Raw genomic sequence first — 14,660 nt, forward strand, 5'->3', positions numbered from 1 at the left:
AGTTTTGTGGTTGAAACCTGTGTCTACCCAAGAGCTCTTCTGTCCAGAGGCAGCCCTCAGCAGCTGTGCTCCCCTCCCCCAGCTGGCCTCGGACCCAGAGGTGGGGAGAGACTAGAAGGGGGCAGCAGGAACCATTCACCCATCTTGCTCAGGGCCCAGGCCCTTGGCCCTCCGCCATGCCCTTCTGGCCTTTTTGCTGTCTTTCTTTCTGGAACCCAGGCATCCTGACCCTCAGCCTTGCCTCAGAGACAGCTGGGGCACTTTCCCCTATCTTCTGTCCTGATCCTGCCTTTCTGCCTCCAGGGCCCACATCTCATGATCACAGCCCCTGGGGTGGTTTCCAAGGGTGATGCGGTGCTGCAAGGCCGTTCCTTCTCCTCAGTCGCTTGGCCAGACCCCACGGGTGCAGGGGTGGGGAGGTGAGGGCGGAGGTTGGTGGGACTGACTAGTTGCCTAGGGGAGCCCCGGGCTCTCAGCTCAGCTGTGGGCCTGGTGCTGCTAGCCTCTCTGAAGGGGAGTTTTTCTTGACTGGTGCCTTTCAGGGACTTGGGTACTGGTCGAGTGGATCAGAGTCTCTCCCCCCAAGGCCGAGGGGGCCCCCAAATCAGAGCTGACAAGGCTCTCTCAAGGGACCAAGGCAACTCTGAAAAAAATCCCAACTATTCTTGCTCTCAGTCTTGGATGTAGGGCTGGTGTTTCCCATTTCTAAAATTCAGCTCTTGGGGCACCTCGGTGGGGACCTGGCTGGAGAAAGAGGATCCGTAGAATAGGTTTTGTTTTTTTCATAAAATAGTTTTGAGTGAGGTGTGTTGGCCTCTCAGGGAGCTCCCTCCTGGGGGTCCTGGCTGACCTCTTTTGTCTTTGCTGTCAGAGGGTCCTGGCCTAGCCTCCCAGGCCTCCCCATGGAAGGTCCCAGACCCCCATTCTTTCTTTATTTAATTTTTTGGCCACGCCCCAGGGCATGTGGGATTTTAGTTTCCGGACTCCCTGGGGCCCCCTGCAGCAGAAGTGTGGCATTTCAGCCACTGGACCACCAGAGACGTCCCAAGACCCCCTCCTTGACCCAGCATGCCCCTAGATTCTGCTTCCTCCTAACTGCTGCTGCTCTTTGTCCTCCTGAGCCCCCATTTTCTCGCAGAACCCGGGTGTGCAAGGTCCCTGCTACCCGTTCCAAGGCTGTGGGGGGTGCAGCTTGGGCGACAGGGCCTGGATAGAGGCTTTTCCACAGCCTCCTTTGGTGGGAGAGGCTGTCCTGGCCCAGGCTCCTCGTGCCCCAGTCCTTCTGTCTCTGCCAGGCTCGTGGGATGGGGTGGAGGGTGGAGATCCCGCTTGCTAGCTCAATCCCATGCTAACAGGACACTCTCTCTCTCTCCAGGTGGCTTTGATTTTTGTGTCGTGTTTTATTTTCTCCTTCATCCGAATCGTTTTTCTCGTTGACTGTTTTTTTTTTCTCTCCGCCTCCCGGAAGAAAAAAAAAAGAAAAAAAGAAAAAGGAAAAAGCAGCCCTCCCAGCCTCATGCTTCTCCTCCTTTTCCTTTTTTTTTTCGGCAAGAAGAAAAAAAAAGAAACCAAACTCTCCTCTCCCCTGCAGTAACTCCCTGCCCCCTCCTTCCTCTGGTTCTGCCTGTACCCGGTCCCCCTTTCCGGCGCCCCCTTCTCTCTCTCTCTCTCTCCCCCTCTCGTGCCCTCCACCTTCTATTTCGGCATCGGGGCCCCTCCCCTCAGCTCTGGGCTGGGGGCTTTCCCCCGATGTCTGTCACAAGTTAAAAGGGTTTTTAAATTGTGGCAGCAAAAGCTTTTTTCTCCCCTCTCTCTGGCTGATTTTGATGACTCGTGTTTTCTTTGTTTCTTTCCCCTTTTCTTTCTTTTTTTCTTCTTTTTTTTCTCCTCTCTTTCTTTCTCTCCTTCCCCTTTCCAAGGTCCGGCTCACCTGACGTTAAACAGCGAAGGTATGGTTTGAAGCTCTGGTTTGGTTTGGATTGGATGGCCCCCAACCTGCGCCTGGATTTTTCTGGCCCCGCCCCCTCCCCACCCCTCCCCTCCCCCACCTGCCCCGTCTCCTTCCTGCCTTCCTACCCTCTTCCTCTGCCATATCTTTATTTTATTGGGTGCTGGGGCAGGGGGGCGGGGGGGCTGGTCCCGGTGTGTGCTCTCCCCTCCCCTAACTCCCCGGACTCACTCCATCCGCCCTCATCCCACCTTGGTTTCTGACATCAAGAGATGTTTGAACTCCTGCCGTTGTCTCCAGTCACCTTTTTTGCGTTTTCCTGATAGTGTATCTTGCTTTTTTTCTTTTTTTCTTTCTCATGGTGGTGTTTTATTTCCTTCCACTCATTCTGATCATTCTTTCTCTTCTGTGAACCCAAATACAAAGAGAAAAGCATGGGCTGGAGGAAGAGGATTTTAGGCAGCCTCATTCCCCTCACCCTGCTGCTGTGGGATGCCCCCTTTCCACAGCCCCCCGTGCCGCCCCACCCCGGCCCATACACCCTCGCCGGTGACTTGAGGATGTCTCCTGACCCTGTTTGACAGATGAGGGCATTTAAGCCCAGAGAGATGAAGTGACTTGCTAGTGATTACACAGCCTTTAATTGGTGGTACCGTTGGGACTGCTCAGCTATTTTTAGCCTCCCTTCGACCAAGTCCTTACCGTCTTTAAAAGCCCTGGTGTTCAGCAAACCTGGAGACAGAGCCCAGGAGTCCTGACCACGATCCCCCAGCTCTGACCTTCCTGTCACTGACTCCCTCCCAGACCCTCAGGCACTGCTCCCCTGCCCAGGGTGGCTCTCTGTCGGGGCTCACCTTCCAGAGAGATGGGGTGACGGTCTTAGCCTACAGGATGCAGGCTGGGCTGTGGGGAGAGACTGAGATCTGGAATGTGATGGATTTAGGCCTGGGGCGGTAGAGACCTGGAATTCGTGCAGGGATGTGAAATTATGGCAAGAAATGTGTGAAAGGAGGAAGTCCCAAGTGGGTAGTCAGGGCCTGGCTGGTTGATGCCCATCCTTCTTGCCTCTCAGTGCCTGGTTCTGGAGATGCCAGCTATGGCTTACCATTGTCATAGATGAAGGCCTGAAGGATTCCCTAAAGCCCCCACCCCCATCCCCACCCCACCCCCGAAAGGCCACAGCTCAGGCATTATTCTAGCTTTAGTTCTGGGGGTTGGGGTTGGAGTCAGGGCCCAGAAAGGGACTTTTAAACTCCATCCTTGAGTTCCCCTCAAGAACCATCTCCTAGGGGCTGGTGGTAGCTGTGGTGCCCGGGAGTCACTGATCGGGGTGGGCAGAGAGCTCAAGGCAGCCTGGGGCCCAGATGTGGTGACATGTGCTTGCGGGGACTTTGGAGAGGAGGCCCAGGGTCAGGGGACTGGGCACCGGGGAGCGAGATGTCCTCCCTGAGAAAGGCCTTCCTGCTCCCACGGTGAGCTCAGCCTGGCAGGACCTGCTGGTGTGCACGGCCCTGCTGCGGGCACCATGAAAGGACCAGGAGCCAAGGGAGCGTGACCCCGCCCCTGGAAAGCCCCTCAGTCTGACTGGCCAAGAAGTGGACGAAGGCAACCTTGAGAGCACACACTGCAGTAAATGAACAGCTGTAGAGGGAGAAGCAGGCTTGCCTTGAATATGGCAGAGAACAGAAGAGGGTTTGGTGTGGGGACGGGGGCGGTTTTGGAAGAGGGGTTGCTGTGTCAAGCTATTGCATGAGCGGAAGAGCAGGAACCTGGCCTAGCAGGTCGGGGTTGAGAGTGGCCGTGAATGTTCAGGGCCCCCAGGACCAGAGGGCTGTCCCATTGGCAGGCTGTCGGGCAGAAGGGGCTCCTCAACCAGCAATGAGGCCTCTGCTCCTCCATCCTAATCTCCCCAGCCCTGGGCAAGGGGTGGAATCAGTGGCTGAGTCTGATGGGGTTCGTGGGGCTGGTGTTCTTGGTTTGTCAACCAGCTCCTTCTCCAGAGGCCCTGAAGCAAATGAGTATCCAGAGCACACTCCCACCCCCACTGTACCTCCAGGCAGGCGCTCTGCCCTGGAAAGGGCCCTCTATCACCTCAAGGCTGGGGTGGGACTGCCTGGCTAGCCCCCTGTGCCTGACTCCCCAATTCTGCTTCTCCAGTAGGGTCCTTACTGTTCTCCGAGGGGGGGGCCGGGAGAGGAGGAGCCGGCGATGTGCACCAGTCGTCAAAAGGTCAGTGACCCCACGGTCCTCAGAGAGCCCAGCCCTTACCACCCCCGCAGGCCAACTTCACTTCCTGGAGGGCAGCAGAGTCAACAGAGGCCTCGAGCCTTCTCCTGGCTCTGAGGTCTACCCCACACTCGTAGTACCTGCCCTGGTGTGAAGGGTCACAGAGCTCCATCTCTTTCCCAAAGCCCTGTTGTCCTGATAACCTATTTCTAGAACACAGATGTCTTCTTGTGGCAGTTGTTTAGGCCAAAGAACAGGGATGCCTTGAGAGTACCTGTTTCCCTGGGAGAGTGGCTGGGCAGCAGGTTCGACACCCTGTTTAACCGTCACATTCTGAAGGCATGCTTGGTGTCAGCCCAGGGGGATTCTGGTGAAGACACTGGCATTTTTAATAGGTATGTAACACAGGCGTCACTTTAGTGAGCCTTCACGCCCCCCGCCACCACCCCCCCCCCGCCACCGGTGGAAGGGCTTGTGGTCCTTGGTTTACAGATGAGGAGACTGACCTCACCAATGCCCCTGAGGCCTGTCTCAGGGCTGTAGGTTTCAAGCTCCCTATTTTTCCTGCACTAAGGCTATCTCTTAAGAGAATCTCTTCCTAAGAAGTTTGCAGGGCAGGGAAGCAACCCCTCAAGGAGCTCCAGTGGGTGCCAAGCCCTAGGGCCATCAAGTCCTGTTCTTTAGGACGTGCTGTTCTGTTGGCCTCGATTTCTGCCATCTCTGCCCTCTTCCCCAGCCGTTTGGTATCTCTTTCAGCTGACTCTCGAAAAACAGCTAGGCCACCCGCGCTGGAAGTCTCCCCCAAGTTCGCTCGGCAAACCCCAGACTCTGCACGGCGTTCCCTTTGTCTGCACATTCATTGTATCACTCGCCACACGGCATCGTAACTGTCACTTTACCTGGTTGCCTCCCCCTCTCAACCGAGCTCCCTGAGGACAGTGATTGGGTATTTTCGTTCATATACCCCCGGTGCTTTCCACAGCTCCTGGCATATATGTAGGCGTGTACTCAGCAGATTTATTTTAAATGGGTGAATGGGCTCTGTCCTCAAGGGGCTCATTGACGTTCTAACAAATAACTACAATACAGTGTTGGTACATGCAAAGTATAGGCAAAGTGCAGACTTTGTGCAGAGGAGTTAATTTATTCATTGATGGAGAGAGAGAGAGGCAGCGCATACACACACAGAACGTTACATCCCAGTAACACAAGTTGTTTATTTGTGGAATGGTTTACAGTTTAGGAAGCCTCACCCCATCCAGTCTCTTTCTAGATGCCCACAGCAACCTGGGAGGTAGGCAGCTGATCAGCTTCTTTGTCCTGAGGAGGAAGCTGGGCCTTAGAGATGCTGCCTCTTGGCCAAGGTCACAAAGCTGGTGCAAGAGCCAGCATTAGTGCCCAGGTCTTCTTTTTCACATCATACTTCCTCTCAAGGGAGCAGTACAAGATGTTACTAGGCAGTAAGTGCCAAATGAGCAGAACAGACAGCTGTAGTGCTTGAGAGCAGGGAGGGGCTAAGGGGGCTGGAGACCTTCCCAGAGGAGGGCTTTGAGCAGGGCCTGAAAAGGAGGCGGCTGCTCTGCCCCTCACGGCCTTTAAAGGTTCAGGACCATAACAGCTGGTCTCCAGCTACATCCAGCTTGACTGGGGACACTGGTAGGGCTCCACTTCCCTGACCCTGGGAGACAAACGAGTGTCAGCAGAGACCCCTTGCCTGTGCCAGGGACGGTTAGGAGTGGTAATGTTCAAGTGATGCTGGGAGTTGTAGTTCTGGGGCGTCTACACGGCGGCGGGATGGGAGCGAGCGCCCCCTGCTGTTCCATGTCCCGCTCCTTTCAGATCTGCTTCACACTCTTGGGAGTTCAGTGGGCCTGGCGACCCCCACATCCTTACCTGACAGACGGCCCCCCCATCCCCACCAATCCCAAGAGGTCCTTCTGCTTCCTCCCCACCCCAGGGCGGTCTCTGTCTGTCCTTCCCACTGTTCTTGGGTTTTCTGGTTCACATTTACTCATCTCTTCTCCGTCGCTCTCCTCCAGTTCTTCCAGGTTCCCTCTGGCTCCTCCAAGCCTCTTCCCACCCCTGGCCTGCTGGGTCTCTGGCGGCGGCAGGCAATGGAGGACACATTTACTCTGGCTCCTCTCCCAGGAGACCGGAGCGGAGCCCGGAAGAGTCGAGGAATGGCCTCGTCTCTCCACTTTGCCTTGGCAGCCGGGGTCCGGCTCTAGGCCCGCCTCTCTCCTTTTCACAGGGCTCTTTTGTTCTGTTCCAATCACTTTTCCACGTGGTTGCCTTATTCTTTCCTTTCTTTCTGTTTGACTCTCCTTTTAATATTTTCTTTGACTGCCGTGAAGGTGAGGGAGTGGGAGAGGAGGCCGGGCTTTCGGGAGAGACTAGGACGTGGAGCAAACTCAAGGTCAAACACGTTCCCTTTTCTGGTCCTTGAGCCCCCCCGGCTCTGCCAGTGCCTGGGCAGCAGGCCTGGTTGCTATGGAAACAGCAAGGCCTTGGCTTTCTTTCCCTAGAGGTCTCTGTCCCCCTTTCCTTGCTGGCCCTCTTCCATCACCCTTACCTGTCCCCTCCCGGTTAGTGCTTGTCTTTATCCAGATTGCTTCCCCATCATCTCTTGCTCATTCCCAACTCTGTGCTGTCTCCAGACCCCTTCTGTCCCCCATGGTCCATCTCTCTCCTTCTCCACATGGCCTGCCTCCACGTCACCGTTCTTCCCTACTTTTCCCTCCTTGTCTCTCCTTGACTCCTCTTTGTTTTCTGGCCCTCTCTGCTGGAGCCCTCAGGTGGGCAGAGTGGGGCTTCCAGCTGTCCCCATGTGGCCCGTGCCCCACCAGCCATTGCTGCCCCACAGCCTCAGGAAACCAGGCCTCGCCAGCTGCAGCGAGTGCTATGCCAGGCTCTGGGGCAGCAGCTGGTGCCTTGGCATCCGGAGGCAGTGAGGACTGAGTCTGTGGGCAGCCTGCCCGGAGGGAGAGCAGGGCTGTTGTGCAGGGGAGGGGCATCTGCAGGAGGCGCACCAGAGAGCCCCGGCTTCCACACGCCATGCTGATGGTGGGGCTTGGCACATTGTGGGCAGGTGGCTTCTGAGGGCCGAATGCCCTGCCTCTTCCTGGGCCTGGGGGCCTGTGTTGAGAAACTCCGCCTTTCACGAAGGCCCTCAGCCGGCTATCTCGTTCACTCCCAGCCTCACCTGCGAGATGGGTGGGCCCAGCTGGGAGAGTCCTGTCAAAGTCCAGGTCCTCTGTGCTCCCTGGACTCCAGAGCCTGTTTTCTTTCCTTGACGGATGTGGGCTCTGGCTTGTGAACGTGTAGGGTTAGGACCCCACCTTCCCGCCGCTAAGCCATTGTCATCCATTTGTAGAAAGCTAAATGCCCCTAAGGCCCTTCCAATTGTTTTCACTTCTGTTTAAAGAGTGCCAGTGAAAGGAGCCCTATGCTGGGTGTACACACACACACACACACACACACACACAAGCCAGGCCTGCCTGTGTATCTTGCCTCCAGTCATCTCCTGGCACACAGGGGTCCTACACCTGCCCTCTGGCCACCCTCGGAGGCACTCAGCCTAGGACCTGTCAGCACTGTCCTCTCAGGTTGGACTAGGAAGTTGGCGGGGATGGTGACAGCCATCGCGGTGGCCTCCTGTGTAAGCCCCGCCCCCTGCTCCCTGGCACATCTGTCACCCACATCACCCTCCCATGTGTCTTCTCCTTGCCCCCCACCCCATTCTCTCCATTTGCTCAGTGCTATGAAGCAGGCCTACGAGTCCCATCCCAGGTGGTCAGGCTTGAGACTGTTCCCAGGCAGTGAGAATGGCCATCACCAGAAAAGAGGCAGGAGGGGGAAGTGGGCTGCACTCAGGAGACCCTTGGTGCCCCGCCATAGGGGGACACTCTAGGAAGACTTCAGGTGCAGCCTCTTGTTTCTCTTCCGCATCTTTCTGTTAAGGGGAGTGGCTGGGGGAGGGCTGGTTGGGGAGGAGACGGTGAGACTGCCCGCTTCTGTCTGCTTCGCCTGGCCCTGTGGCAGCTTAATTGTCAGCTGTCAGTGTGAGAGCCACTTAGCAGCCTCCTGCCTTGGAGCTAGGCGTGGAGGAAGCTGCTTCTGACAGCAAAGACGTCGGGGTCCAGAGAGGAGGGGGCCAGTGGAGGGAGGGGAGAGAGCCTACAGCTTGCAATTGGGATGGAGAGGCTCTGGGTGCCCTGGACCTACGCCCGGTGGCTGGAGGGGAAGAGGGAGGTCTGGAGTGCCCACGCAGCTCAGCCCTCTTCCGTTTCCCTATGGCGGCATCCAGGCAAGGAAGAGTTTGTGGCGACCTTCAAGGGCAATGAGTTCTTCTGCTACGACCTGTCACACAACCCGATCCAGAGCAGCACGGACGAGATTACGCTGGCCTTCCGCACCCTGCAGCGCAATGGGCTGATGCTGCACACGGGCAAGTCGGCCGACTACGTCAACCTGTCCCTCAAATCCGGGGCAGTCTGGCTCGTCATCAACCTGGGCTCGGGAGCCTTTGAAGCCCTGGTGGAACCCGTCAACGGCAAGTTCAACGACAACGCCTGGCACGATGTCCGGGTCACTCGAAACCTGCGCCAGGTAGGGGGAGCAGGAAGAAGGCCAGGGGCCAGCGGCGTCTGAGGCAGAATGGGAGTGGGGAGCGAGGCCACCAGGATGCGGGGCCAGGCATCAGGCCCGGTGGCAGGGTGTGGTTCTGAAGAATGTTTAGGCTTTGGGTGGGCTAGTAGGGGCCAGGAGTGTGGCTGCTGTGGGCAGGCTGCAAGGACCAGGATCCACGCTAGGGAGGAGGCTGCGGAGACGTCCAGGGCCAGAGCCTGGGGGAAGAGGAAGGACTGGGCTAGGATTGATGCTGGTGACTTGGTGCTGAGGTTTCAAGGTCTGGGGTTGAAAAATCAGGGGAACTGGCAGCAGGGCAATTCAGGACATGGAGGGGTGAGACAGAACCTGAATGATGGGCCCTGGGGGTGCTCTGGGATGGGGAGACACTGGCCAGACCCTGGAGGGGCAGGTGTCCAGTTAGGGCAGAAAGTCTAGGACACATGGGGTGGGATGTGGCCTGCCCTTAGGCAGGGCCTTTGGGGCTGGGCTCAGAGCAGGGTCGGGGCAGCAGATATGAGCAGGGAACCAGGTGGAGAGGTGCTTGGTCCTGCCTCGCCTCTGGCAGCACCCCAATTCTCTCCTGTCCTGTCCTGTTCCTCCAAAGGGGCGCAGGCTCTCCCAGGGGCTCTTGATTGTCTTGCTGTGGCTTCTAGGCCTGCCCTTGCAGGAGCTCAGGAGACTCTTGAGGCGGCCCCTGCAGTCAGGACAGAGCTCTTCTCAGCATCCCCAGACACCCCCCACCCTGGAGGAGTGCCGATGCTTCTGGGCATCGACTCTGTCCTCAGTAGCTCTTGCCTCTCACAAGGTGCAGGGAGGCTGCGGCAGGCGAAGGACTCTCTCTGGCCAGGCTCCTGCTCGACAGCAGCCCCCACAGCTTGTTTCCAGCCCTGAGAAGTTCCTGCCTCAAGCGTGCTCCAAACCAGAGCCTTGTTTGAAAGCAGATGAGGCCGCTGTGCATCCTTGGTGGCTTCCATCTCCACCTCCAGACTCCTTGCCCTGCTCAGTTGGTGCCTGGGGCCTGGGTGCCAGGCGCCTGCTGGTCCCTTTCTCTGGGTCCACCGCTTTCTCTCGTGGCTGGTGGCAGGGATGCTTTCCCAGCTCCACTCCAGCAGGCTAAGTGCAGCCAGGACCGTGGAACCCCTGAGCCCTGGGAGGCACCGTCTGGGCTGGTTTGGAGCTCTTCTCTCACTCGGAACCTTCTCTTATTTCCTGGTTCTGGCTGAACTTCTTGGTGCATGAACTTCTGTCGTCTCTCCTCTTCACCATCACTGGCAACTTCCTTCTCCTCCTCTCCTTCCTCCCGCCGAAGGCTCCTGGGGGGCAGGGGCCGTCAGACCTCACATTGCTCTTACTTGCTCCTCTTCAACCCCCTGAGTCCCGATCTAATGGGGCATCCCCCTCAACGGTGACTTCCCCTTGCTCTCGGGACACCGTGACTAATCCACCTGCTCTTTCCAAGCCGCTGCTCCCTGCTGTAGTCGGGCTCCCACCCAGGCACCTGTCCTCAGTGCTCCCCAATCTTGGAAGAGCCGCATCGTCCCCTGAGCTGGCTGGAGGGCTGCCCTGTGGCGCCACCCTGTTCACTGCAGGGCTAGGCAGAGTTGCCTTCTTGCTGCTGTTCCCTGCCCAGGACAGGTGCTGTCACCTGGGGCTGCCTTTGGCAACACACTGCAAGCCCAGGGTCCTTATCCGTGTGTCCTCTGGCCAATGCACTGTCCATCTACACAGGATGTGCGCTCAGTCGTGCAGTCAACATGACTCTGCTGTGGCCCCCTGGACTGCAGCCCACCTGACTCTTCTGTCCATGGGGTTTTCCAGGCAAGAACACTGGAGTGGGTTGCCATTTCCTTCTCCAGGAGATCTTCCTGACCCAGGGATTGAACCCCAGTCTCCTGTGTCCCCTGCACTGGCAGGCGGGTTCTTTAGCACTGCACCACCTGGGAAGTCCTACACAGGGTACTGAGGGGAAAAAGACATGGTCCCACCCTTCCAGCCCTTTGGCTCTTGAGACAGGATGAGTCTGCTAAAAGTGATCAGAGCCAGTCCACACAAGCGCCAGCTAAGTGGCAAGAATCTCAAATGTTCTAGGAACTCGAGAGACACAGGCAAGTGGGAGAGGTTGTGACCAGGGAAGGTGGGAAAGCCACCTAGAAGTGGTGAGGCCTGGCCTCGCAGCTCCAGGATGGACAGTGACTCACAGCAGCCTCCTCCGGCACTCGCAGAGTTCTGGGTCTGAGCCGGTGACGGATGCAGACCACTTCCCCTGGCTGGCTCTGCCAGACGGTTAGAGCAGGGTCAGGTCATATTGACCCAAACACAAGCCTTCGGGGCTCAGGGGGTATCTGCTTCAAGACTTTGATTGAGAGGTCTTTTTAGAAAGAGTTTCTGGAGAGCTGTATTTGACTCAGGTTCACATCCTTAAGTGTGAGCTGCAGCCCTTTTTGTGTCATTGTGACCATCAGGGAGATGGCTGTGCTCTGGATTCATTGCCAAGTCCATCCTCCTCAGGCCTTTTGAGTGTCTGGTTCTCAACTGAGGGAGGGGTGCCCCCAAGAGATTCTGAAAATGTCTGGAAGCATTTTGGGTGTCAGAGCTTGGGGAGGGTGCTACTGGCATTTACTGGGTAGAGGCCAAGATACTGCTAAACATCTCCCAATGCACAGGACAGCCCTACAGCAAAGAACGATCTGGCCCCAAGTGTTGGTAGTGCCGAGGAGAAGAAAAGGTGCAGACAAGGGCCTCGTGGCATTCTGGGATTGGAAAGATCCTTTTGTGATTTGAGGGGTAACGTAGGGTCAGGAGTGGCCAGGAGCAAGGACAGGGGTGATGTGAGAAATAACATCTGCCCCAGCCTCTGGGAGGGCACTGGAGTTCACGTAGTTTTCCCCAAGTGATTAGAACGATGGGGGGACCGCCACCCGGGGAGAGCCTGGCCCAGAACTTACATGGAGGGGGTCTCCCTTCCTCCTCTTGGTTTATCAGCTTTGGGTGTTGGTCATGAGGCCAGCTCCTAAGACTGGAAGGAGGCAGAATTTCTCCCCACCTCCCCTGAATCATCCAGAACCTTTTGGAACAGTGCATTCAGGGCCAGAGGGAGCCTGGCTGAGACCACACCCTTCTTTTGCTCTGCTTTCCCCCTGAATCCAGGCTTGAGGACTCTCTGCCCAGTGGTGTCTCCTGGGTGATCTTGGCAAGAATGATTCCATCTGAGGATTCCCTGAGGCCTCTTTTTTTTGGTTACGCTGGGTCTTTGCCAGCTTCTCTAGCTGTGTAGAGCAAGTTCTAGAGCGCGTGGTGCTCGGGCTTAGCTGCAGCATGTGGGATCTAGTTCCCCAACTAAGGGTCAAACCTGGGCCCCTTGCATTGGAAGCGTGGCGTGTTATCCACTGGACCACCAGGTCCATCCCTGAGGCCTATTTTTAATCTTGGGCACACTCTCCTCCCACACCTGTGTGTCTTCCCCACCACACATGCCAAGTGCCAATCCATTTCCTCTCTGACCAGCTAACCAGCACCAGCTCTGGAGACAAGCTGGCCCTTGGCGTATCACGTGGAGCCTCCTCCCACCCAGCTCCTATGAGGCTGCGCCTCTTATGGAGGCCCCCTGGACCCCAAGGAGGGAGTCCTTCAAGGATGGTGTCCGGCAGGCACTTGGGACTCCCTCGCCCGCCTTATGGCTCGGCCTCCGGGTCTCTCAGCCTGTCACACACCCTGCCTCAGGGCCTAACTGTACTGCTGGGCATGCCCCGTCTACACCGGCTTCCTGAGTTGCCTGCTTCGTTTCCATAGTGCTCCCTGAAGACACCACCATTCACCCTCCTTTCCATCGGGTGAAACCCTAGAGCTGGGGTTTGAGTTGGACTGACTGGGTTCAAGTCACTGAGTGACTTGAGGCAAGTTATGTAAACAGTGTGAGGTGAGAGGGGCCTTTGAGGAGTGACTGAGGTGACGCCCCGGGCTTGGCACCATGTGAGCATCGTGGGCTCGCTGCTGCCTTTACCGTTAGTTGTGGGGTTTTCCAGTGCGTCTCACCACCTCTGTAAGGCTTTCTTGAGCCACCCCCGCCACCATCCCCGCCCCTGCCCAGTAAGTCTCCCTTTTTGCTGTGTTCTGGCCCTGTCACCACGCTCTATCTGTGTGGTCAATTTGTGCTCGTCTCTTCTCTGTTTCTAGGTGGCGAGCTCCTTGAGTGCTTTTTTTGGTCTGTGTTGTGCCTTAGCCGCGGCGCATGGACTCTCTAGTTGTGGCGTGTGGTCCCAGTAGTTGCCGCGCGGGCTTAGTTGCTCGCAGGTGGGATCCCAGTTCCCCGACCAGTGATCCAACCTGTGTCCCCTGTACCGGAAGGCCGATTCTTAACCACTGGACCACCAGGGAAGTTCCCCTTGAGGGCTTAATACCAGAAACTGAGTGTTTTTATTTGTGTTTCTAGTGGTTTTGCTGGTTCCTTTGGGTTCTGCCTTGAAGCCAGTTGGTGAGGTTTTGGACAGATTAGCAGATCTAGTTATTTCACATGAGTCCGGAACTACTGTTGTCTTCTGGGAAAAACTCCTTCCTTTACGCTCCCGCCCTCTCTTTGGAGTTTCATCAGGACCTGTCCCTTTCTTACAGCACTGTTCAGATCGCACCCTCATATCTCTCATTCATGGGGCCCCCAAGTTCAAGGGTCTCATTTCTTTTTTGTATCTCACCTAACTTTTCTAACAATCCTGTGAAGTGGGAGATACTTGCATTCACCAATGAGGGAAAAGCAAGTTGAAGAGCTGGCCCAAGGCTCTCCTGTGGGAGTGGGAGGGTGAGAGTCTGTCTGACTCCATTCCTCTGCCTCCCGGGAGGGCCTGGCTGCCGACCTTGGTGTGCAGTGCTAAAGGGCCTGTCACTTGCCTTGTGGTCCTGCCATTCTCGGACGTCCCCATGTCTTGAACCATCTAAATGTTCTGCTGTCTCTTGAAAAAGTGGGCCCATCTTATCCAAGTCCTCTTTCCTTTGTCCTGAGTTTCCCTTGCTCCATAGAGACTGCCTTCGTCCAGATTGTTGTGATTTGTGTGTATTAACCCCTTCTTGACTTTCTTGAGGGGCTGGAGCTACGTCGAGACTTCAAGGTCGAGATGGGGCAAGGTTTTGTCCAAAGCCCTTGGTTGTGGTAAGTTAAGCTTGCTGTCGTCACTGACCTCTTCCCTCTGTGATTGATGTCCTCCTCCCTCATCATGCATGGTCCTCCATGTGCTCCTGTCCCCCAGGGGCCCTCCAGCTGCTTCTGTGGCTGGGGCAAAGCCTTCCTTGCCCAGTGGTTAGTCTGAAGCCCCAGCTCTCCAGATCCCAGCATCTGGGAAGGTGTGGGCTGCCGCATCATGGGTGCAAGCTGGCTTCTGGTGGAGCCTCCACTTAGTGTCTGGCCACATTGCCCGCTCGGGCATGGCCACCGCGTCCTGGGTCTGCACTGTCCCAGCTGCCTGTCTCAGCCACTGCAGTGTCGCTGTTTGTCAGAGGGAGCCTGGATCTCTTGACGCATCAGTGGGAGGCCTGGGCTTTGGACGCACAGCTCTTCCCTCTCAGTCTTGTTTCTTAGTTCACTCTTCTATTCGTTAAAAGTGAAGTTGTCCACGAAGGTTGAAAATGGGATTTTCCTTGTTTTAGTTTTTACAGCCAGTTCTAACTTCTAAAGAGCGGCAGCTGGACTTTTACCTGCAGGGCCTCTTTCTCCCCTGTCCTGTTTGGCTGGTGCAGTGCTGTCAGCGAACTTGCACCTGTTTTGGTGCCTTGGGTGTAGCTGTCATGAAGCTAGTGTTTCCTTGCCCTGAGTAGTTGGCCTGTTCATTTCCCAACAGTCCTACTGGCCGATAGGACCAGTCTTTGTACC

The 14,660-nt window shown here is 56.6% G+C and overlaps 1 protein-coding gene across 7 annotated transcripts in view; it reads left to right on the plus strand.

Annotated features, from left to right (window-relative positions):
* Positions 1–14,660, plus strand: part of NRXN2 (neurexin 2) — a 99,118-nt gene that overhangs the window by 16,184 nt on the left and 68,274 nt on the right. For 5 of the 7 annotated variants that reach the window (XM_068977601.1, XM_068977604.1, XM_068977605.1 and 2 more), the window contains exons 3-5: positions 1,920–1,949; positions 4,106–4,177; positions 8,481–8,782. In XM_068977601.1, coding sequence (XP_068833702.1) covers positions 1,920–1,949; positions 4,106–4,177; positions 8,481–8,782 — 404 coding nt within the window. The remainder of the gene's footprint in view (positions 1–1,919; positions 1,950–4,105; positions 4,178–8,480; positions 8,783–14,660) is intronic. The other 2 variants (XM_068977606.1, XM_068977603.1) reach the window with 2 other exon arrangements.

Source organism: Capricornis sumatraensis, chromosome 8 (assembly GCF_032405125.1).
Source record: "Capricornis sumatraensis isolate serow.1 chromosome 8, serow.2, whole genome shotgun sequence".
Lineage (NCBI taxonomy): Eukaryota > Metazoa > Chordata > Mammalia > Artiodactyla > Bovidae > Capricornis > Capricornis sumatraensis.